Source organism: Lactuca saligna, chromosome 5 (genome assembly GCF_052625555.1).
Source record: "Lactuca saligna cultivar CGN05327 chromosome 5, ASM5262555v1, whole genome shotgun sequence".
NCBI lineage: Eukaryota > Viridiplantae > Streptophyta > Magnoliopsida > Asterales > Asteraceae > Lactuca > Lactuca saligna.
Window position 1 is genome coordinate 293,892,910 of NC_136421.1, and position 24,628 is coordinate 293,917,537.

General features: G+C 36.1%; 3 protein-coding genes and 1 long non-coding RNA gene across 6 annotated transcripts; 3 read left to right on the forward strand and 1 right to left on the reverse strand.

Annotated features, from left to right (window-relative positions):
- Positions 1 to 340: 340 nt before the first annotated feature.
- LOC145048242 (uncharacterized) lies at positions 341 to 2,931 on the forward strand. Of its 3 annotated transcripts, XM_078996689.1 has the most exons (6): positions 398 to 458; positions 680 to 752; positions 1,106 to 1,206; positions 1,289 to 1,875; positions 1,964 to 2,080; positions 2,151 to 2,931. In XM_078996689.1, the coding sequence occupies exons 3-6, from the start codon at positions 1,110 to 1,112 to the stop codon at positions 2,808 to 2,810; spliced, it is 1,461 nt and encodes a 486-aa protein (XP_078852815.1). In that variant the 5' UTR covers positions 398 to 458; positions 680 to 752; positions 1,106 to 1,109; the 3' UTR covers positions 2,811 to 2,931. The 3 variants fall into 3 exon arrangements, with proteins under 3 accessions (XP_078852814.1, XP_078852815.1, XP_078852816.1); XM_078996688.1 differs by lacking the exon at positions 680 to 752 and having other exon boundaries at positions 341 to 458; XM_078996690.1 differs by lacking the exon at positions 398 to 458 and having other exon boundaries at positions 504 to 752.
- A 5,748-nt stretch (positions 2,932 to 8,679) lies between these two features.
- LOC145046881 (uncharacterized) lies at positions 8,680 to 9,210 on the reverse strand. The gene has a single exon (XM_078995139.1). It carries the CDS (start codon positions 9,208 to 9,210, stop codon positions 8,680 to 8,682), a length of 531 nt encoding a protein of 176 aa, XP_078851265.1.
- An 8,089-nt stretch (positions 9,211 to 17,299) lies between these two features.
- On the forward strand, positions 17,300 to 18,564 carry LOC145046883 (uncharacterized). The gene is made up of 5 exons (XM_078995141.1): positions 17,300 to 17,353; positions 17,585 to 17,693; positions 17,894 to 18,075; positions 18,153 to 18,227; positions 18,316 to 18,564. The coding sequence occupies exons 2-5, from the start codon at positions 17,591 to 17,593 to the stop codon at positions 18,562 to 18,564; spliced, it is 609 nt and encodes a 202-aa protein (XP_078851267.1). The 5' UTR covers positions 17,300 to 17,353; positions 17,585 to 17,590.
- A 4,829-nt stretch (positions 18,565 to 23,393) lies between these two features.
- LOC145044992 (uncharacterized) lies at positions 23,394 to 24,227 on the forward strand. The gene is made up of 3 exons (XR_013681751.1): positions 23,394 to 23,440; positions 23,519 to 23,641; positions 23,723 to 24,227. It is a non-coding gene; the product is annotated as an uncharacterized LOC145044992 (long non-coding RNA).
- The last annotated feature ends 401 nt before the right edge of the window (positions 24,228 to 24,628 follow it).

The window sequence follows — 24,628 nt, forward strand, 5'->3', positions numbered from 1 at the left end:
CCGAATTAAATTTTAAAAATAGGGACCGAACATGCTTTTGGACACCTATACTAGGAACGAAAGGTGTAATTTACCCAAACATTTAAGAATTTAAAGGAGACCAAGAATAATATTCTAAAAATAAACAAATACCTAAAGATATTTTAGGACTTCAAAACGACATAATAGATATGTCACAAAAACGTGGCGATTCTAAGAGTTATTTTGTTAAATTCCTAAAAATAATGATTCATGAGACACAGTTTCATTCTCGTCGTTTGTTCATTTTATGAACAACTCTTAAAAAGTAAATTAAAAGTCGAGTATTAAAAGTCGAGTACTATTAGTGTGGGCAATAAGCCCAAGGATAAGCCCAGAAGGTAAAAAGCCCATAGCTGTAAACGTTCTTCAAATTACAAAATACAGTGTTATGGATCCTTGCTTCAATTTCAGTTTTCCCGATTTCGTCGCAACAAGAGGTAATTTCTCTCATATCTTTCTAATTTCTGATTGGTTATTTGATTAATCAAATTAAATGTTTGCAGCTGGATGATTGTCAATGTATTCAAGTTCTGTAGTTTTTGCTCGAATCAATTGTGCTTGAAATGTTTAGTTAGGGCTAGGGTTTGTGTTTGTTGTTGGATATCAGTTGTAATGTGCGTTATAGGTCTTGATTTGTTAATGTCTGCTTCGCGTTCAGTGATCGGCTTTGGGAGACGAACTTTTCTGGTGAAGCAATGAGTTTTAACTAGTGCGAAATTCTATATCTCCAGGTGGATTCTTTATGCGTTTATTGGTTTTTGTGCTAAATAATATATGTATTCTAATTTTTAAGTATCTCTACTAGTTTTCCTCGGATGCTGATTCAATAGTATCGCTTCTTAGATTTTAAGGTTTAGTTGGCAGCAGCTGATTGAAAGAAAGCCATCGGCTTTTGATCTAAAGATAAATTAGGGGGCAAACGACACACCCTTAAGTAATTTGGTTTCTGTTCATAGAGATCGTCTTTTATGTTATTAGACGTTTGCATGCTTTTGTTTCTTCATACTTGTGATCATTTTCAGTGGTTTCTTTCATGGCTAGCACTAATTAACATACGTGGTTTAACAAAGTGGCATTTCTACAGGAAAATGGTTGACACAAAAGAAAAAGGCGAAAACCCAAAATCAAACATAACTCCTGAAAAGGGTGTAGATCAATCAGTTATTCCACATTCGTCTATAATAAGTAGGTTAATCTCTCCCTCTTGAGTTTACCAAGCTGCCAAGAATGAACTTTGAAAGAATTGTTTTTGCCTCTTGAATTACAGTCAATATGGAAGATAACAATGAAGAGGATGAAGAAGAGTATGAGGAGGAAGAAGAGGATGAAGAGGAGGTAGAATATGAAGAAGAAGACGAAGAACCAGAAGAAGAAGAAGAAGAAGAAGAAGAAGAAGAAGAAGACGAAGAAGAAGAAGAAGAAAAGGTGAAGAAAGAAGAAACAAACAACGAAAATGCTGTGAAAGAAGATGAGAAGAAAGATAAAGAAGTAAAAAAAGGCGAGGATTCAAAAAGTAAAGAAAAGAGGGCTAGATCTAGAGACAAGAGCACAAAGAAGAGTGTTGTGAATGGAGATAATAAACCAGAATCATCAAGCAGAAAGAAAGGTTCAAAGAGAGTTGAAAGCATGGGGATGGTGTTCATGTGTAGTTCAAAAACAAAAACCGACTGTTTTCGCTACAAGATTCTTGGACTTCCTGCAAATAAACAAGATCAAGTAGCAAAGATTTATAAAGGAATGAGATTGTTTCTGTTTGATGTTGATCTCAGATTAATGTATGGAATCTTCAAAGCTGCTGGACCCGGTGGTTATAACATTGAACCAAAAGCTTTCAAAAATGAATTCCCATCTCAAGTTAGTATTCATATTGACTTTTAAAGTTTCTATTAAGAACTTAATATAAAACTAATGAATAATAACAACTCTTATTATTGAATTTCAGGTTCGATTTAGTGTGCTTGATGATTGTTTGCCAGTAGCAGAAGAGAAATTTAAGGACGTCCTTAAAGAAAACTACTACACACGGAGTAAATTTGAAGGCCTCTTGAAAGCCGATCAGGTTCCTTTTTCTGTTTTATATAAATATACATTTCAAGAAATATTTATAAGTTACAAATTAAATTTCACAGGTGAAGAAGCTGTGTAAGCTGTTTGCAGTTACATCAAAAGGGCAAAATCGTCCTAAATCCGGTTTAAAACCCCGTGGAAGAACACGAGCGATTGAAAACCATCGAGTTAGATCATCCGATGAAAGAGGTAGAAGAAACAGGGAAGATGAATCCCAAGACAGAAAAAAACGTAAAATACGCTCTCGAGAGGAAGAAAGACGTTTTCGCCCTCGGTCCCGGTCCCGGTCCCGTTCCCGTTCCCGCTCTCCGCATAGAGAAAAAAGACGGTACAACGACTATGAACGGCCGCCTGTTTTGTACGAGCGTGCCGCCCCGGTGGCGGTCAGATACCTGCCGCCACCGCCGCTTCCGGCGGTGTCTCCGGCGAGGTCGTACCCCTATGACAGACCACCACCTTATGACCACCGCGCTTACCATGATGAGATGCGGGCCCGGGATTGGGACCGGGACCGGGAGCGGGACCCGTATTATGTGTATAGTAGAGAGGGTCCTCCTAATGTGTATGCTTTACCACCGGAGTACCACATTGTAAGCAGAGAGTACCACCATCCTCCACCTGCAGTGCAGCCGCCACCACCGGAGTATCGGTTTTCTGATTACCGTGATGTGGGGCCACCACCACCGGAGTATCGATCTCATCGGACACATTACAGATATTAGAGTTTTATTAATTATGTGAAATGTAAGGCAACATATTGTAATGTTTAGCTTTTGGATTTGGTTATGGCGATGGAGGTTTAGTTTCTAACTTAAAAGCAATTAAAAACTACTACTACTAGTATCCCTTTTCGTTATTCTTGCGTTGCGTTAGTATCAAGATGATATTTGTTAAAAAATTTTGTGTTGCAAAATGATTTTGTGGGTTTTAATCATAAGTATGATGAAGAATAATCTTACAATTGTATTTATGTTGGAAAATTCAAAGCATTTGAATCATTTTTTTTTTAATTAGATAGGCGTATTGCATTTATGTAGGAAAGTTCTTTTTGGCATGCTCGATTGTACACCTCCAAATTTCTGGTAATTATACCATCTTAAAAAACATATTTATAGATTTTTTAAGAATTTCGATTACGGAGAATTCATCTCGATGTTCCTCAATTGTACTACTCGTACACGGTGAAAAAAGTTCAGATGTTTTGCATTCAAGAGCGGTTGTCAATCAAAATCGTCAAGACGTACATGACTTATTAGTACGTGATTACTTTGCTAATAATTGTCTTTATAATGATGAATCGTTCGAACATTGTTTCCGTTTAAATAAGGTTATATTTTTACGTATTATTAATGCCTTAGAGGCCCATTATGATTATTTTAAATAAAACCAGAAGCTACAGGAAGAATGAGTTTTAGTAGTATACAAATATGTGCGGTTGCGCCTAGATATTTGGGATACGGTATAGTCTTTGATGTATCCGATTAGTACTTCAAAGTATCCAAGAGGACCACAATTGATTGTGTGGATTGGTTTTGCGTATGTGTGTATAAGGTTTATCTTGTGTAAAACTGCTCCACGTGATATTGAGAAATTATATTGTGGTTCATGAAGAGAAACATTGATTTTTGGGAATGCTTGATAGTCTTGAATGTACACATGTTGCGTGGGAAATATGTCCAAATGTGTGACACGGTCAATTTACAAGAGGTAATATAGGTGAGCCAAGTACTATACTCAAAGCTGTTGCATCTCAGGATTTGTGAATATAACATTTGTTCTTTGGAGTTGTGGTGTCTAACAACGACATTAATGTTCTTAGTCAGTCTTTTATGTTTAACAATATTTAGACCGGCAAAGCACCTGATATGTCGTTTACGGTGAACGAACATTCGTACAAATAGTTTTTCACAAAAAAACAGGAATCAACGGGAAATGATATCGAGAGACCATTCCTCAAGCAAACATGACATGTAGTGAAATATGTTGCACGACTTTAGGATAATGATAAAATCAAACGAATAGTAAATGTATGTTTTATAATGCATGATATGATTATTGAAAATGAAGGTAGAGCATTTGCACGTGTGATTCGAACGACGTACTTATCCCGATTGAAAAGTTTGTATGCGGAACGATCGAATTTTTATCACGAGCTGTTGATATTAATAACAGTAAAACGTGTTTCAATCTTCGAGAAGATGTTGTTGAACATTTGTACCAACGACACATGAACGGAGATTAGTTTATTTATTTATTTTTATTCTTTTTTATTTTTTGAATTTTAATGTTTGTTTGTTTTTGTTATTATTTATTTTTAAATTCTAGCTTTTTAAGCAGTGTAGTTTTTAAAATTAATGTACTGTTTTTTATTGAATGAAAAACTAATTGTTGTCTCCATTCTAGCTTTCTCCATTCTACAACATTTTTTTTAAAAAAAACTACACATAAACGGAGATTAGTTTCTTTAAGCTAGAAAGCAGTGTAGTTTTTTTTTTTTAGTTTTGTACACCACACATGAATGGAGATTAGTTTTTTTTTTTTTTTTTTTTTTTTTTTTTTTTTTTTTAAATCATGCCTTCTAAATTAACTCATCGAGAAACACCACCATTGCATATTGCCAAACCACCACTCTAGTAATCTCTTTCCCTCTTTCCGGTAAGCATGTGATGGGAAAATCACCGTCGAGAGATTAACCTCCCTCCATTGCAATTGATTTGGAGTCTCTAGCGGTTAATGATGAAGGAAATCAATCACATGGTCTCTTCTTGGTTTTCCCATTTAGAATTTAGGTTGATACAAACACGAGAAATCCTATGGGTCTAAAACGTCGGAGCAAGCATGAGAAGCCATCGTTATCAGATTCGGAAATCAACGGCGACCTGTAAAATCGACTTGCACATCGTTTCAAGATCCGGAAAAACCTTGAAATTGTCTTTGATTTTACATAATGTCCCAACAAAAGATAATTTGGACAAAAGGGGAATTGAAGTTGATAGTCGTTTGTATGTGATGTGTGAGACACACTTGGAATCTCTTACTTATTTCCCTTTCTATTGTCTTATAGCAAGCACGCTTTGGGATCAAATTGATCGGTGGTGGAGGATAGGGTCGTCAACTTTTTCGAACTTCACGAATTTGCATGATTGGGAGAATAGGTTGAGGTGCATAACTATTCAAAGGAAGTGTTTTAATGTTGTGGCTTTTACGTTGATATGGACTTTATGGAAGCACCGAAATGATCGCATGTTTTGTTTGGTAAAGCTAAAGAAATTGGCTTTCTATGATTTCTTTTTTACTTAATCGTTTTTTGGTTTTTACATGAAAGCTCAAAGCTGAACGTTAGTTGGATTACATGGCTTCAGGACCATTAACCGCAATCTTTTATGTATACTTTTTATTTCTAGCTTTTTGCTAGTAGAAATAACATGTCGTTTTAAAAAAGAAAAAATACTATCCATGGTGGCACTAAATGTTATGTTCTAATTTTACACTAACAAATAAATTGTAAAACCTCAATAACAACAGTGAAAATACTTGAGAAAACCATATTTTAACAGATGCCCGAATAAATTTAACATTTTTCCAAATGATATTAAAACGTATGATACAAACCAAAAGTTTTTTTTTTTTTTTTTTTTTTTTTTCCGGATGTAAAATCTCAAAATATAATTGCAAAAATTAGATTTTTGTAGATAGATCTGAAATCCACTGATAGCTTGATTATTTGTATATATTTTAGCAATCGTTTTATTTTACTTTTAGCATTTTTAATATTCTTTTTGTGTTAAATAGTTAGATTTATTGTTTTGAATATTTTTACTCGTGTAAGTTATTTTGTGCAGATTTGTACGAGAAAGATGGTGTTTTGTAGAATTGTTAAAACCACATTGAATGTCTTGCAACCACGATTGTAATCTCATAGCAAAATCCGGGAGCGAAAAGAAAAACAAAGCAATATACATTAATTTTTCTAATTTTGACAGCACTGCACGACCTTTTTCAAGCGATCAGATGGAGGGGCAAACATTGTCCGATTGAGCTGAAAATTTACAACGTTTCCCAACTCTTTGATATTCAATCTCACTGAAAATGAGTAGATTCCGACCCGTTTTGATATGGCTTTTAGCCTCGTGGACAGAAGCACATTAGGCTGTCCAACATCTTATCTAACGGCCCATTATCTTTATTGCAGCCCAACAACCCATTATCTTTATTGCAGCCCAACATACATTAACTGCCATCCTCATATTTTATTTGGGCGGGAAAGAAAAGATATGATCACAAATATGAGTCAACTTTGGTTATTTATTCGGTAGCTCATGACAATTTAATCGGCCCATTTTTCTTAAGTGTGGTAGGGCAAAATCGCAGCAAGTAGAAAAAAGAAACGACATCACAACAGGGAGAGGATACGAAATTAATTATCCTTTTACTTTTATTACTACATATCTTGATATCCATTTAAAACAAGGAGAACAAGTATACTAAAATATTATTAATTTTATCCAAATATAAAATATGTTATAATTTCATATTGATAGTAAAATAAATAAAAAAAATTTCTAGGAGAATTTTCTCAGGTGCAAGTGGAGAGTAGACTCTCTCCTCATTTATTTTTCTTATTTTTGGAACATTACATTTATGATTTACCATCATAATTTGCTAATGAGTCATTTATCTTTCTAATTAGATTATTTTAATTTTTGTATTAATACTTGGATTATGGATAAAGTTTTTGGAGCAACAATAAATAACGATTTCAAGAAGCTTTGTCATATACGTTTCATAATCAGTATTATTATTATTATTATTATTATTATTATTATTATTACTTTCAATATTTGGTGAATCTATGAAACAATTAATTGATTATGAATAGGTTTGTGTGGTTTTCAGGGTATGCTATGAAAATATTTTCTAGTAAAACATCTATTTATGTTAATATATTTTTAATCATGAGTTTAGATATGTGAATTTTTAATTATTGGTTAATTTCCTGATTACATAATAGATCTTCAAATTAACAAGCGACAAATGGTTTTTATGATTGTTTTTCTTTCACACAATAATGAAAATATTTTCTCCAACATGGTAGTGAAACCATTTTGAATCCTCTTGGAATTGGTGACTTTTAAATCGTAATGCTAGTTAATTTTCATTACTTACATGCTTCATGAAAATTATGACTTTAACTAAGAAAATGTGTTATGAGTTTCTCTAACCATTTTATTATCTAAGAAAAGTTTAGGTGATATCAAACTTCTCTAACCACAAAATTATGATGATTAGTCAAATAGTTGAACTTGCGATTTATCCCGATATTGGAACGTTTTTTGTTTTATAAATTTTATATTTTGTTATTTTAGTTATATAATAGTTTAATTTATAGAAACTGAATGCATAGATTTGATTCGAACCAATTCATGTGGATTCGATTCCTATTACCGCTACTACAATTCATTTTTGTTTGTCGTCGTATTTAGCTTTTTTTTATTTATTTGGTGGTCTCGACACCCACCATCCACTTGCTGAAATATTTATTTCTCATGTATAATTTCACTAAAAATGCCCACAAAGATACATAAAACGTAAAAAAGGTATAATAGACGAGATTACGTACTCTATCATGTAAATTGTTATCGTCTTGTTTCATTTTTGTTTAAAAAGAATTTTTCTAGAAATACGAATAGAATGTAAAACTGAAAATTATTTACCTTGAAAAGGTCGAGGCCATAACCGTTGGTGGTTATAAATAAACAAATATGGTAGACTAAAGTTATCACACAATAACCACATCACTATTTTAAACGAGAGCTACTGCTATATTATTATATCACTTACTTCACATTTCTCATACATCTCTTTTATATTTTTTTCTTACAAACATTACATCATTATATATGAGCCAAAACTAAAGACGTACTTAACATCTAAGTGATGGATTTTGAGGATCTTAAAACAACATTATAGGGACACTGGAAGTAACAATTTGGAGAATTTGACATACAACCTCTCCCTCCTCAGGATCTCCAACACCTCTCGTAAGTGCTCCTCCTTCTGCTCCGTGGTCTTGGAGTAGACCAGAATATTATTTATGAATACTATCACTGACTGATCCAGCATCGACCTGCAAACCCGGTTCATGAGATCCATGAACGCTGCTAGTGCATTGGTGAGCCTGAAAGGCATCACCACGAACTCGTAATGACCATAATGAGTCCTGAAGGCCGTCTTCTACACATCATCATCCTTGACCCTCATCTAATAGTACCCTGATTGCAAATCAATCTTGGAAAACCAAGATACACCCTAAAGCTGATCAAATAAATCATCAATCCTCGGAAATGGGTAACGGTTCTTCACCGTTAACTTATTAAACTCTTGGCAGTCAATGCTCAACTTGTGTGAACCGTCCTTCTTCTATAAAAACATGATCGGTGCTCCCCAAGGAGAGTTGCTCGGATAAATAAACCCATTGTCTACCAACTGCTGAAGTTGTGTAGACAACTCCTGCATCTATGGTGGTGCCAAGCGATAAGGTGCTTTGGCTATCGGAGCCACACCAAGAACCAGATCAATTCGAAACATGACCTACCTTGGAGGCACTCTTGGAAAATCCTCAGGAAATACATCGGGAAAATCCCAAATAATGGTCACCCCACTCAACTCCGTCGTGCCCTTAATTCGAGTGTATGCGACATAAGCTATGAGCCCAGAACAACGTTGTTGAAGATACCTCTTGGCCCTCGTAGTTGAACAGAAAGTCGACCCATACGAAGCTCCCTCTCCAGGAATAATCATTTCTCCCCCACTTGAGCTTCGAACTCTCACCAGCTGACGCTCGCAGTCAATCATGGCCCCATTGGGGCCTAACCAATCTATCACGATGATAACCTTTGATCCTCTTAATGGAATCGACACCAAATCATTAGAGTACCTTTCACTGGACAGATTTAGGACACACCCGTGATAACCCCTCAAAGCATTCACAGTACGGTCATCTGCAATCTCAACCTCCAATGGAAAATCCAGAGTCCAGGGAGCATCACAAAAATTCTTGCTAAGCGTAAGAGATACAAAGGATTGGGTAGCAACCGACTCAAACAGAACATGAGCAGACATACCATTGACCAAAAAGGTCCCTATAACCACATCCGGTGCTGCACGGGACTCATCGGTAATCAGAAGAAATGCGCTGCTCTTCACCACAGATGCCTACACCTTGCCCAGGCGACTATCAGTGATCCTCAAGGTTGCTGACGGAGGCTCCACCACTGCTCCTGCAAAAAATCTCGGACAATCAGAGCACTCCTGGCGAATGAACAAAAATTTGAACCAACTCTGGTACCCTCCCATAAATAATCAGCTCTCCACAGTTGGGGTTCAAACTACTACCCGCTTTCCCTCACAGTCTATCATGGCACAAAACTTACTGAACCACTCCATCCATACTATCACACCCCATAGGGATATAGATTAAATCGAACGGTTCCTTTACCCCGTTGAGCTCTGGGGGCTTCGTGTTGTTGAAGTCCTGATACTAGAATGATCCTCTCCCCTGAACCCCAACAACAACAATAGTTGTAGTGGCTGTAGGGACAATAACCTCAGACACAACAACATACCACTCATCAAATAAATCAATCATCACGGTCTTGATAGACGCAAAAACCTACGAGATTGCACCCTAGAAAGTAGCAGCCACCTCAGTGGCAATCAACTCACGAATGTCATCGTCTGGAAAACTTGGTCTCCCGGGGCCGCCAACTCCTGAACCAGATCCTCTTGTGTACACCATACTGAAAATGAACCAAAAATATTTCAGAAATGCCACAATTTATACTATTACAACCATCACGAAAAGACTAAACCCTCATGGTTTGTGACTTCCTTGCTATGCATACGGGTCTTGTTCTTCCAGTAGTACAGACCCATACTACCTTCCATACTTACCCGTATTTTTCTTAATGTATCATCATAAACTACTCGAAAACAAACCTAACAACTAGGATATGCATACATCCTATACTCACTCTCTTAAGAGTGGCTAATCAATCCTCAAGCTGACATACTTCAACCACACTTATTCATGAAACTTCCACCAACTCTACAGTCGCTCATGCATGCTAATCATACATAATGCTAGATTCCATAGACAGTCAAATACTTGATTCTACCATAAGCCCACAACCAGACAAGGAATAGGAAATAAGGCTAAATCAAACATTATCAAGCTATAACATCTTAGTTATGTATAACTATGATGCACATACTAAGCAACTACAATAATGATATCAATTCCATCTAGCATACAAGAGATTCTCCTAGGCTATCAGGCATCACACATCAGGAAATGCTATTATGCAATTCTTGAGGATCCCTAACCTACAACTAGCATGTAGTTCTATCATAATCATCATATACAAATAAAAGTGTGAGTACCTTGGGGCATACTTTCTTGCTCCAACTGATCATACACATCTTATCCTTCTTTGGCTACCTTTGACAACAATTTTGAAAATAGAAAACAATTTTGAAATCAAAATTTAAAAAAATTACATATCCTTAGTTTGAGTCTGGATTCACACGAATGCTTATCCAATTCACTTAAACCAGGGATCTGATAGCAACTTATAACATCCCAAATATCACAATAAAATTTCCGTTTTTCAATTTAGTAAAATCATTGTTTCAATTACAACCCAGGTCATGAGAACCAAACATCCAAATACAAAAATTCTAAAATAAGAGTATCGTAAAATATCCAAAACATATCACTGAAAGATGCGTACGATCACACCTTAACCTTGCCCCGATCATCAAATGTACCTGAAACATTACACTTAAACTATAAGCCAAAGCTTAGTAAGTTTCCCTAAAATACCACCATACAACATATAATATCATGCATATTGGGTCCACAACCATTGGGCTACACTACCCCTGAGCCCACAACATGAGTCTGGTTTGCCCACCTGGCTGAACGTACTCAGTAACTACGCATAACGTAGTGAACCCTTCACCAAGGTATGTGGCATCAACTAGTGTACTTAGCTAGTTCTTTTTTTTTATATTAAGTGCTTATTCCATTAACACCTCACATACAAAGCTCATATCTAGTCCTAAATAACATTCTAAGTCGCAAAGGTTCCAACTTTATGACTTTCCATGACTAGAAAGAGTCCAAAAACCAAAACCCTTACTTAATACACAACCAAAGCATCATAACTCTTGCATGAAGGGAAGAAAAAGGCAAAGATCACATTTTTATGGTTCCTATCACTCAAAAATGTTTGAAAGGACAGCTCTCGTGGTTTAGAGTAGGCCATACTCATGAACACCAAGCTTATGGGACTAAAATGCATAAAACTTAAGAACTTACAAGATCCAAGGAGAACATTCATCAAGTTTCTAACTTTATACCTTCTGGAGGTTGCTTTCAAGGTGGAAGTTCCAGATCTACACTTGCTTGAAGGTTCCAAAATCAATCCACTATCTTCTTCTTCCTTCAAGAGCACAAATATACATTCTCAAGCTTAAAAAATGCTTATACAAAAGATAAGGGTTCGAAAGGGACGTTTTAGGAGGTGGAGGATGATGAAGGAAAGGGTTTTGAGGGGATAAGGATGTTTAAATAGTGCCCAAACCCCAAAATTATGGTTTTACTCATTTGTCACATACTCTCATCGTACACTTGAGTGCGCCCAATGTACGCCCAACATACACACCGGAACACACGACCCATTTAAACGAGTTACACAAAGCGTACGCCCCAAGTACGCTTAGCGTAAGGACCACTTTTGCAACATATTTTATCTTTTGGGTCAAAAAGGAAATTACCTAGTATCCGCTTCATATGTTGAAAGAGAAACAATTTGTTGTTTCTTTAAAGACCATGAAAACACTGTTGAACCGATGTGAAATGCATATCCAAAAGTGCTCTTACCATCATCCATATCTACACCACAATCGTTATCTTAATAACAAACCAAAATTTCATCTTAAGAATACGTGTAAAACAAACCATGATTTAGCGTACCTTTTATGTATCTCAAAATTCTTATAGCTGCAACAAAATGATTTTGGTTTGGCTTCTCCATGTCTCTACTGACTACTCCAACTATGTACATAATGTATGGATGTATAAAGGTCAAATATCTTAAACTTCCCACCAAGCTTTTGAAAAAATTTAGGTTTACAGGTTCTCTATCTTATTCAACACTCATCTTCATTCCTGTTTCTACTGGTGTACTGACTGGTTCACATTCTTCTGTTTTGAGACTCTATAAAATCTACTCCACATACTTCTTTTGTAACATGAATGTTACATTCTTTCTTTGATTTACTTCAACTCCAATAGATTAAGACATTTGGCCAATATCTGTCATCTCAAATTCTATAGTCATTAATTTCTTAAAATCTTCAAACATATCTACATTGTTTTCGGTGAAGATCATATCATCCACATACAAGCACACAATCATAATAAACCCATTATGGTTTCTTTTTATATAAAGTACATGTTTATATGGGCTCTTCACAAATCCCTCCTTCTAGAAGCTCTCGTCTATTCTGGTATTCCATGCTCTCGGAGCTTGCTTCAAACCATATAAGGCTTTCTTCAATCGATATACCTTATCATCTTTTCTTTTATAAACATAACCTTCAGGTTTCTCAATATAAAATTCCTCTTCAAGATATCCATTTAGGAATGCTGACTTCACATCCATATGATAAATCTTCCACTGATTTTGAGCTGCAATTATTATTAGAAGTCTGATTGTATCAACTCTTACTATCGGAGCAAATACTTCATCATAATAAATTCCACGTCACTACTTGTAGCCTTTTTCAAGAAACCTTTCTTTGTACTCTTCAACTTTTCCTTTGTAATTGGTCTTTGTTTTATAGACCCATTTGACACCAATTTCTTTCTTTCCCTTTGGAACACTTGTAAGCTTCCACATGTCATTCTTCTTGATTGAGTTGATTTCTTCATCTATGGATTTACTCCACTTACTTTCTTCGTTAGCTTCTTCATATGTTACTGGGTTACATTCAACCATAAAAAATAGTGAATAATAAAATGGAGTATCAATTGGACTTGTTGCATCATAGATGTTATCTAGACTTCTCATTTTTTGGTGGTGCTCCCCCTGAACTGCTATTGCTGCTACTTTGTGATGTTGATGGTGTTGATGCAAGAGTTGTTAGACCGGGGCTTGATGGAGGAGACCGATGATCATTTTCATCTTCAAATAATTGTCCTTAAATTTGTCTTTCTTTATTGCTCCATCTTCAATAATTTGTTTCATCAAATTCAACATCTTGTGAAACGATTAACATTTTTGTCAATGGGTTGTATAACCTGTATGCCTTAATGCTTGTATAATAACGAATGAAGATTCACTTTTCACTTTATTCATCTAACTTCTTTATCTTTTGATCAGGAACTTGGGCATATGCAATACCCAAAAATTCTTAGGTGCCTAACTGCTGGTTTACAACAACACCATGCTTCATTTGGAGTCTTGAATCCTACACTTTTATTTGGAAAAAATTTAAACAAATAAACAACACATAGAATAGATTTTGCTCAAAATGTTCTTGGCAGTTGTTTACCCTTCACCATGCTTCTCGCCATATCAAGAATTGTACGATTCTTCCTTTATGTAATGCCATTTTTATGGCATATATTCTATTGCTAACTTATGAATGATCCCATGGTCTTTACATAAGTCATTAAATAAATTTAATGTATATTCTCCTCCTCTGTCAGATTTGACTATCTTCAAATATTCCCTAATTTTCTTTTCGACCATTGCTTTGAATTCTTTAAATTTATCAAAAGCTTCTAATTTTTCATTGATTATGTACACCCAAAATTTTCTTTTGAAATCATCAATGAATATTAGGTAGTACCTGTTTTGACCGAGTGAAGGTATGTCGTATGGTCTAACAATATCTGTATGAACAAGCTCTAATGACCTTCTAGCTCTCCATAATCTTTCAACTGGAAAACTTTGTCATTGTTGCTTTCCTTTGATACATGCTTCACATAAATGATCTTTGGTTGATTGATTTCGAGGAACCCATTCACAATCTTTGCTTTTGATAACATCTTCAAACCAGAAAATCCAAGGTGACCAAACCTTAAATGCCACAACCATGAGTCATCTTTAATGAAAGTCTTGAAAAACATTTGAACTTCTGTTTGTATGTTAATAGAGAAAAAACGATTCTTTCACATTTGAACTTTAGTAATCAATTATTGAAATTGATTTTTGACTGTAAGAGAATTATCTCTCATGAGAATATCATATCCTTTTTCAAGAAGCTAACTAAGGCTGGTGATATGTAGGGAAATTTAGGGTTTGTGGTGGAGATTTGGATACCAACTTGGATCGTGATATCACTTTCCGAACTGATATTTCTACCCTATGCCTGGGTTACAAGAAATTCAACCTAGGATAATCCAAGTGGACACTTATGTTTCTAGGCACAAAAAACGTAAGCCAATATGCTAGAGGATTCTATGAAAGTATGATGATAATAAGAGCTTAAGATCGTAACCCTCTTCTGGAGAGGAAGAGTTCTTTATATATTAAACATGATTAGGGTTTCATTAAGGTTGGACCGTCATTAGTTGCTTTGGAAGCAAGTAATGTCAATCTGGATTTACTGAGGATTTAGGGTTACCAGCCAGGGGCTCTTCCCCTTGGACCCCGCTAGGGGCGCTGCCCCTAGACCCCGCCAAAGGGGCGCTGCCCCGGACCCCCAAATAGTCGTCGAACAGGCTTCTGACTCAATCTTATACATGTGTGCACTCCGCACAACCCCGTACATATATTAGAGTACAAATCATGAAGCCTCTTAGCTCACATATTGGTTCCAGTTACTTAAACTTACATGATGAAAACTAAAATCACCAACATGATATTCATTTTCAAAGTAGGTACATAATAAAACATTATGAATATACTTTTTATCACCATTCTTTGAGAGAATCATAATTGTACCTTTGCTTTAGACAATAATATTTGACAAATCACCAAAGCTAACGTCTCCCTTAACTGTCTCGTCCAACTTCAAAAATAGATCCTTATAACCACACATATGGTTACTTGCACGATTATAAAAATACCATTTTTTTTACATTCTTCATCCCCTTTGTATGTAAGATATACATCAGGCCCAACATCTTTATCTTTATCTTCAGTTGTTGTTGTAAAATGACTTCTTTCTTCTACTTTTGGATATTTGCATTCATAACTAAAATGGCCATAATTATTAATGTTATAGCATTGAACCTGAAATTTGTCACTTTGTTGTTAAAACCTACATCTTCTTCTTCCTCTGCTTTGAAATCCTTGACCACGACTAGAGGGCTGATTTCTTTCATTTTCTTGACTTCCGTCAAAAGATTCTCTACCACGACCTCTTCAACCAAGTCCACCTTTCTAGCCACCTCTATAACCACGCCGATTTCCTCTGCCTCTTACATTGTTGTTGTTGGATTGGTTTTCATTAATTAACATCTTGATTTGTAAAGCTTGCTCCAACTTACCCGTATCATCATTTTGATTCATCTTGTGTTCATGGGCTTGAAGACTACCTACGAACTCATCCTTGGAAATTATGGACAAATCTTTTATTTCTTCAATAACTGTTACCACATAATCAAATTTTCTGATTAATGAATGGAGTAATTTTTCCATTAGCCTTACTTCATCAAGAGCTTCTTTGTTTCTTTTCATCCCGTTCGCCATCATTTTCAAACAAGTAACATAATCATTTATGCTTTCTGAACTTTTCATCCTCGACGTTTCAAATTCATCTTGAAGTGATTGGAGTCGTACCTTTTTTCGCCTTTTTGGCTCCTTGGAGCACTTTCTGCAGAACCTCCCAAGCTTTCTTCAATGTCTTCGCATATGAAATTTTCTCAAAGGTTGATTCATCAGCACCTTGGAAAATAAAAAATAGAGCTTTTTTATCCCTTTTCTGGGACTCCTTTAACTTCACCTTTTGAGCATCTGTTAAAGCTGCTTCAACAATTGCATCTGCCAGCTCGATGTATCCATCTTCTACTATATGCCAAATATCTTGAGAACCGAGTAACACCTTCATTTGGATACTCCAATTCCTGTAATTTGTTGCCGTCAATTTTAGGATATGCGATTGAATCATATTCGTCATCGTCACGTCGTTGAATATAACCTCGGCCATGATACCACTTGTTGGTGGTTATAAGGAAACAAAGACGATAGACTAAAGTTAGTCACACAATAACAACACGACTATTTTAAAGGATAGTCACTACTCTTTTTTTTTATATCACTTACTTCACATTTCTCATACATCCCTCTTACATTTTTCTTACAAACATTAGGTCCTTACAGGAACCAAAACTAAGGAAATACTTAACAAAGAAGTAAAAATAAAGGTTAAGTAAACTTAATAAGAAAGTATTCTTAATAGCTAAGTAAAACTTAATGGTTAAGAATACTTTATGACTAAGAAAACTTTATAACTAAGAAAACATGATTAATTTATACAATCTATACAACTCTATCATTTTTTCCTACAATGTATTGAACTCTACAGAGTTCAATAGAATGTTACAAAATATAATTTATAGTAAATTTTAAAGAATTAAAAACTTTCATTTTTTCCATTGAATTCAAAATCTATAGACTGTCAATGTGACATCTCATAATGGTAGAGTTTCATCCATTGAAGACTTAACATCTCATTCAAGTCTCTCATTGAACTTACAAATGCTCTAAGAAAGTTGTTGATAACCATTTCTTAGACTTTTTTTTAACCCCTTTGTGTTGATTTTGTTGACTAAGTTAATAAGATGCCCATTGCGCAGCCCACTATAGTGTTTTTGCACTCATAAAACGATTTTTCAATCCATTATTGATTTTGCAGCCCGTGTTATTGGTTTCGCAGCTCAGCGAAATTAATGACTGTTGATGATCTTGTTAAAATTTTACTATTTTAAAGAAAAATGATAAAAAGATCTTCCATAATATTCCCTTTCACTAATTTGCATGGATTTATTTGCTTTTTGTTTATGTACGGAAAAGAACCGAAGTTTCCATTCTTGTATATGAATACCGTGCTAGCTATTGGTCTGTCGCATGAATATGGAATGTCCAGCCAAATAACTGCAACTCATCTTTCATTTCTTTATCACTTTTCAGGGTTTTCTTCTGATAATATTTCTCTCGAGTGTTCTTGAAAAAGTTGCAATTTGCTGGTGAGTATCCTTCTTTAATCTTTCATTTGAATCCTACTTACTTAACTATGTTTTTACTGTTACATTGTCCGAGTTCATGCGTTTTACCAAATGGATCTCCGATATATATCCACTCACAACACTGCCTCTACTCACTATAAAATCCAAATGATCTTGATTCTTGTTCTTAATTTAAACATTTGAAAAAAAAAACTAGGATATGATTGATTGATTGTTGGTTTTTTGTGTTAGGGGGATATGATGGAGCAGATGGATTGCACCATCGTTGATACAAATACGATATCCCTAAAAACCAGTATTCTCTCCAGATACGATGAGGTCTTTCGTGTTCATACTTTAGGTTAGTTTCTTCATTCAATAAAAGAAGATATTCTTTTAACAGATCGAAGATCTGGTCATCTAATAAATGCCAACTTGTACTTATTCTGCGTTAGCAATAATCTTTGATCCGAACTTGATGAAATGATGGAAACGTGTCTTTATGATTCCTAATGTTTTTACGACATCCTTGATCGAGAAAAATGTTGCGTTTTTTATTAGATATAAAAAAGATGAATGAGAAGATAACTGTTGACTGTGAGAAGTTTCTTCAATGCTATGAAGAAAGCAGTTCGCAAATGGAAGCCTCAAGCAAATCTCTGCAACAACGGGAATACGAACTTACAAAAAACGAACTGAAGCTTCAAAAGTCAAAGTCAAAGCAACAACTCAAGAAGAGAGTGGTATACAATACTCTTTTGTTAATTTACTTCATGAACATTTTCTTGATCAATCATGTTGTATATGTTTACCATGTTAGCAAGAAAGATTGTCATCCTGCAAACAACTAGTCAAAGAAAGCTGCACTTCTAGGAAACTAGCGGAGGGTATAACGGTAATTTCAAAAACACAGACCATGGTTCGTTGATTTTTACGAATTTCAGAAAGTTGTATAATCTGATCAGATCCATATATATTTTCAGGATGAACTAGTGATCCTTCAAAAGAGAAGAGCTGAACTGGAATCCCAACTCAAAGCTGTCAATTATGAAAGTCTAGAAAGCGAGATTACACAACTTGAAACTGCATTACATGCTATACAAGAAGATTACTATACAGACCTTCAAGAAAAGATGAAGAATTTACAGACCGAATTGATACAGAAGAATGAAAAACTTCAAGAAATGAAAAATAATGAAAACTCTTTTCGTTCAGCTATCCAGACAATATAAAATAGTAGAAGACCAGAAAATATTTTCTTCTATTGTATTCATTACAGAAAACACACAATATATATATAGAGGAAGAAAATAAGAGATCCTATCTTCAAGGCTAAGAAAAGGAAACACAATAAAGGATAGAAAAATACGTGAATAAGAAAAGGAAAGAATCAATGATTGGAATAATCCAAAACTCCCCCTCAAGTTGGAGCATGAAGGTTGCAAATGCCCAACTTGTTGAGTAGAGATTGAAGATGTTTAGCTCCCAAAGCTTTGGTAAACAAATCCGCAACTTGAGACTTAGTGTCGATGTGTAACGGTTTCACTTCTTTCGACTCGACGCGTTCACGGACAAAATAACAATCCATTTCAACATGCTTGGTACGCTCGTGAAATACCGGATTGTTTGCAATGTGTTTCACAGCCATGTTGTCACACAATAGTTGAGTAGGATCACTTTGTTCTAGACCTAATTCTTTTAGAAGCCATCGAAGCCAAATGACTTCACTAACCGTAGTTGCCATTGCTCGATATTCAGCTTCCGCGGAAGAGCGAGACACAACAGACTGCCTTTTCGATTTCCATGATATCGGGGCTCCCCCCAGAAGTAATAAGTAACCGTTCCTCGATCTTCTCGTATCTGGACACCCAAGCCAATCTGAATCAGTATAGGCAATTAAATTTGCTTCACCCTCCTTTGGAAGTAGTATCCCCTGTGCCGGTGTAGCTTTTAAGTATCTCAACACCCTCATAGCAGCATTCATGTGACTTTCACGAGGATCCGTCACAAACTGGCTTAAAATGTTGACTGAGTAGGTAATGTCGGGCCTGGTTGCTTGTAAGTATAGCAATCTTCCTACAAGTCTTCTATATTTATTTGTATCCACTCGCTTATCTTCATCATTCTTTTGGAGTTTAGCATTTTGCTCCATGGGAAAAGCGCTAGGCCGACACCCCATCATTCCACTATCCTCCAGGATATCAAGAATATACTTCCTTTGATTGAGCACTATTCCGTCTCGAGTACGAGTCACTTCGATACCTAAGAAGTATTTCAAGGGGCCTAGATCCTTAATGCTAAACTTCTCATTCAAGAATGTTTTCGTTTCTTTAATCTTTTTCACATCATTTCCCACAATTATGACATCATCTACATATATGAGTGCCGCCACGAATGAGTTTTCCGTTTTAAAGATGAATAACGAGTGGTCTGCTTGAGACTGTCTGAAACCGATCATATGTAACGATGAAGTAAATTTTTGATACCAATTCCTTGAAGCCTGCTTGAGACCGTAAAGGGATTTTCTGAGACGACATACTTTGTTTTCCTTTCCTTTCTCAAAACCTTGTGGGATTTTCATATAGACCTCTTCGTGTAATTCTCCGTGTAAGAAGGCATTGTTTACGTCAAGTTGATTGATAATCCAATTTTTCTTGACCGCCACTGCTAAAAGGGTCCGAACGGTGACGAGTTTGGCTACCGGGGCGAACGTATCATGAAAGTCAATGCCTTCTATTTGAGTGAAACCCTTTGCTACTAGTCTCGCCTTGTATCTTTCGATCTCGCCGTTCGGTTTGTATTTTATTTTATATATCCATTTTGAATCAATCGCACGCTTCCCTTTCGGCAATTCTTCAAGAGTCCATGTACCGTTTTGTTCAAGGGCTCGTATCTCCTTCTTCATGGCTTCTCTCCAATTTACATTTTTTACGGCTTGGCTGAAACTCTTTGGCTCATTATTGGTGCTGATTCCCGCTAGGAATGCTCTGTGAGAATGAGTGCAATTTTTGTAAGAAATAAAATTGGCTAAAGAATGTACCGTAGAGGAGTCTCGATTGGTGACGGGTGTTGCTTGGTCTATGGATGATGGCAAGTTAACAATGTAGTCATCGAGGTAAGTCGGCCGCGACCTGTTCCTTCTTTCTCTAGTGAGTGGAGGATTTTCAACATTAATTTCAACCGAATCTTCTTCATGCGTGTGTGAATTATTTGACTCCATGTGCATGCCATTTGAATTTACATTCACACTGTCAACGTTGTCTTGCATGGGAAAATCATCTTCATGCATATTTTGTGGAGCATTAACTTCTTCATGGCCCACTGGTACACTTTGATCATCTTCTTTATTAGTGACGGTTTGTTCATCGGTAAAGGTTTTATGATGCCATGTGGGTGCTTCGAATATATCGCCTTCTTCATTTTCAATTTGTATTTTTTCTTTACCATGGGGAAACATATTTTCAACAAATTTTACGTCTCTTGATACCACCATTTTCTTGTTCTTTATATCAAAAATCTTATATCCCTTTGTGCCATGCGGGTAACCCAAGAAAATTCCCGGTCTCCCCCTTTCCTCGAACTTATCTCCTCTCGTTTCTGTGTTGCGATAATAAGCAAGACAACCAAAAACTTTCATGTGGTCATAACTTGGTTTTTGGTTGTAGACAATTTCGTATGGGGTTTTGTTGTCAATCGTCTTGGAAGGGAGACGATTTATGATGTAAGCTGCCGTTAAGATGCACTCGCCCCAAAAGGTAGAAGGTAACTTTGCTTCAAATCGTAGAGCTCTTGCTGTCTCGAGTAAATGTCGATGTTTTCGCTCAACAACCCCATTTTGTTGAGGGGTATGGGGACAAGTGGTTTCGAGAAGAATTCCTTGTTCCGTGTAAAAGTTCACCATGCGATTCGAGGTGAATTCCCCCCCATTATCACACCGGACCCTTTTTACACATTTATTAAATTGAGTTTTGATCATTTTACAGAAACCAATCAAGCAATCACTTGCATCGGATTTATGTCGTAAAAGAAAAACCCATATTGATCGACTAAAATCATCAACGATCGTAAGAAAATAATTTGCATGCGTAAGTGAGGGCGTTCGGTATTTTCCCCATATATCGCAATGTAAAAGTTCAAAACACTCTGTTGATTTGATAGAACTAATAGAAAAGGGCAATCTAGTAAACTTTGCCCTTGCACAAGAGTCACAAACCATATTGTTCGAGCTTAAAGAAAAAAAATCAAAATGTGAAAGTTTGCTATGTGAGGCATGTCCCAAGCGTTTGTGCCATACTTCACCTGTTGTTGCTAAGGCTTCTCTTTTATTTTCTTTGACTTTCATCCGGTATAGACCTCGTTGGCAACTACCCGTCCCAATCAATCTCCTCGAACTCAAGTCCTGCATAACAAAAAAATCCGGGAAGAATGTTACGGCACATTTAAGTCCTTTTGTTAACCGGCTAACAGATAACAAGTTACACGTGAAGTCCGGAACATATAAAACATCTCGGATTTCACTCCCGTTAGGTAAAGTACAAGTTCCTTTTCCCTTTACAGGAATAGAGTCGCCATTTGGTATTGTCACAGGTAATTCAAGTGATGGTTCAATATTGTTGTGAATAGAATCAAGAATGTGAGTTATGTGCTCGGTACAACCTGAGTCTACAACCCAATCGTTACCTTCATCAAATTTACCTGCCATGTTGGCTGCCGGTTGAGTAACATCAATATTCTGAGAATTTTTCGTTGTGAACAGATTGACAAATTGCCTATACTGTTCGCTGCTTAGTCCAGCTATAGTAATCTTTTCATCACCATGCTTATCATTCATTGAGTCCCGTTCTGTTTCAACAAAAGCTGCTTTCGCTTTTCCTTTTTCTGGTTTCCCTTTGCCGGGCCACCATTCCGGGTAACCGATCCGCTTGAAACAACCGTCGCGAGTGTGTCCGTCTTTCCCGCAAAAATCACAATGTTCAACTTTATCATTTCCTCCTCTTTTTCCATTTCTTGGACCCGTTTTTCTCTGTGACCAAACATCAGCATCATGTTTTATGTGAGCTTGAAACGCAGCTGTTTCACTATTGGTCCTTTTCCAGTTGAGATTGCCCGTTGCTGCTCGTCTTCTGCCACAAGGTGGTATGCCTCACCTAAAGTAGGAATAGGCTTCATTGCTAATATTTGGGTTCTGATCGTGGATAACTCACTGTCGAGTCCAAGTAAGAACTCGTATAATCTCTCCTTGTCTCTTAGTTCAGTGAGTCTTTTACTGATCCCACATTTGCAACCTGCACAAGAACATTTGGGTATATTAAAAACTGAACTTATCTCGTCCCAAAGTGCCCTTAGCTTGGTGTAATATGCAGAAACAGAAGCTCCGTCTTGCTTAGTTGTTGTGAGAAGTTGTTTTAGTTCATACGCCCTAGGTGCGCTTTCCTTCCCGAAGCGCTCACGGAGGTCGTTCCAGATTTCTTCGGCAGTGCTAGCATATTTGACACTAGATCTGATCTCCCTTTCCATGGCTGTAGTCAGCCATCCTTTAATCATGGCATCGCATCGAAGCCACCCCATGTGATTAGCGTGTGTCTTCTCTGGTTTCTGAAGGGTTCCGTCAACGAACCCTATTTTATTTTTCGCAAACAGAAAATTCTCCATTTCTTGAACCCAATCAAGATAGTTGTTGTCGTTTAATGTTTCATTCACATGCATTTGCCTAGGATAGTCTGACGGGTGAAGATAGTAAGGAGAGCCATGGTCGGATGATTCGTTGTCAGTCTTGTTTGATGAGCCGCTGTCATTGTCGTCTTCCCCAGCCATGTTGAATGGAGATGGTTATTTTAGGGTTTTGTTCAAGCGGTATGTAACCCGCTCTGATACCATATAAAATAGTAGAAGACCAGAAAATATTTTCTTCTATTGTATTCATTACAGAAAACACACAATATATATATAGAGGAAGAAAATAAGAGATCCTATCTTCAAGGCTAAGAAAAGGAAACACAATAAAGGATAGAAAAATACGTGAATAAGAAAAGGAAAGAATCAATGATTGGAATAATCCAAAAGACAAAAAATGAGGAATTGTGTGAAGCTCGTTGGGAGCTTTTTGATGTACGTAATTAAGGAGTTAATAGTTAGATAAGAATATAAGATATTGTTTGATGATTAATTTTGGTGTTATTTAATTAGGGTCTGAAGTCGTACCCAATTGGAGGTGATATAGGAACGAAGAGATCAATGGGGTTGGTGGATTCAAATCCTTTCTTTGTTGGATCCACTTCCAGTGTGAAGAAGGAGAATGCAACTAAATTGGTATCACATTGCAAGCAACTTGTTGAAGATCCAAATTGGTATCCGTTTACAAAGATGACACATTGCATGCTGTTTTAACAGGTATGATAGAGAGGAATCGGTATCACCAACATGGGAGGGATTTGATGGAAGAGCTATGGAATTACAGGGAGAATAGGTAGGCCACTCTGAGAGAAGGCATCGATTACCTTCTTAAAGAATGGAAGATTCATAAGCAACGGAAAAGGTAGTGAAGCTTAATTTGGTACCATTTCAATCTAACTTTTACATATTTTTCGTGTTCTTAGGTTTGGCAGAATTTTCAAAGCAATTGTCTTATGGATATTGATTATATATATTAACAAGATGAGTAGAAGATAACTAACGATGAGTTTTTAACCGAAAAATCAAACCAGAAGCAGAACTGATTAGTAGTATTGAATCCGGTTGTTGGTTTTCGAATTCATCATATTCGGTTTTCGGTTATTTCGCTTCCGCTTCCGGTCTTTTCTAGTAGAATCGAACCGGAACTAGAACCAGTTACTTGTATTCGCTCCTGGTACTATTTTTGTTTTCTCGTTCACTCATTAATCCGTCTTCTGTTATTTCGGTTCCGTTGTTGTTTGGTCCAGTTCTGGAACCGATCCCTAAAGGTAACTATTGAGTTTGAGACCGTTAGACATGAAGTTTTTTAAATTGCTTTGTGTAGAATTATATAAATGTCATGTTACTATTTTTTACAAGAAAAACACTTTGCCATGTTGGTATATGCTATTATTTAGATTTTAGGGTAGAAGTGTAGAACATATTAGTTGTTTTATTCTAAAATCCAAAGGTGGAAGGAGTGGTGGCATATTAAGCATAGTACGTTTTTGTGTGTCACATCATCACCCCTCATATTTACCACATATCTCCTAATTTTTATCATGGATAAGAAATTGTTTGTCTTTCCATGTTATATTTACTTTTTATATTTTTTGAACAATTTAACTTAACTGGAAATAAAAT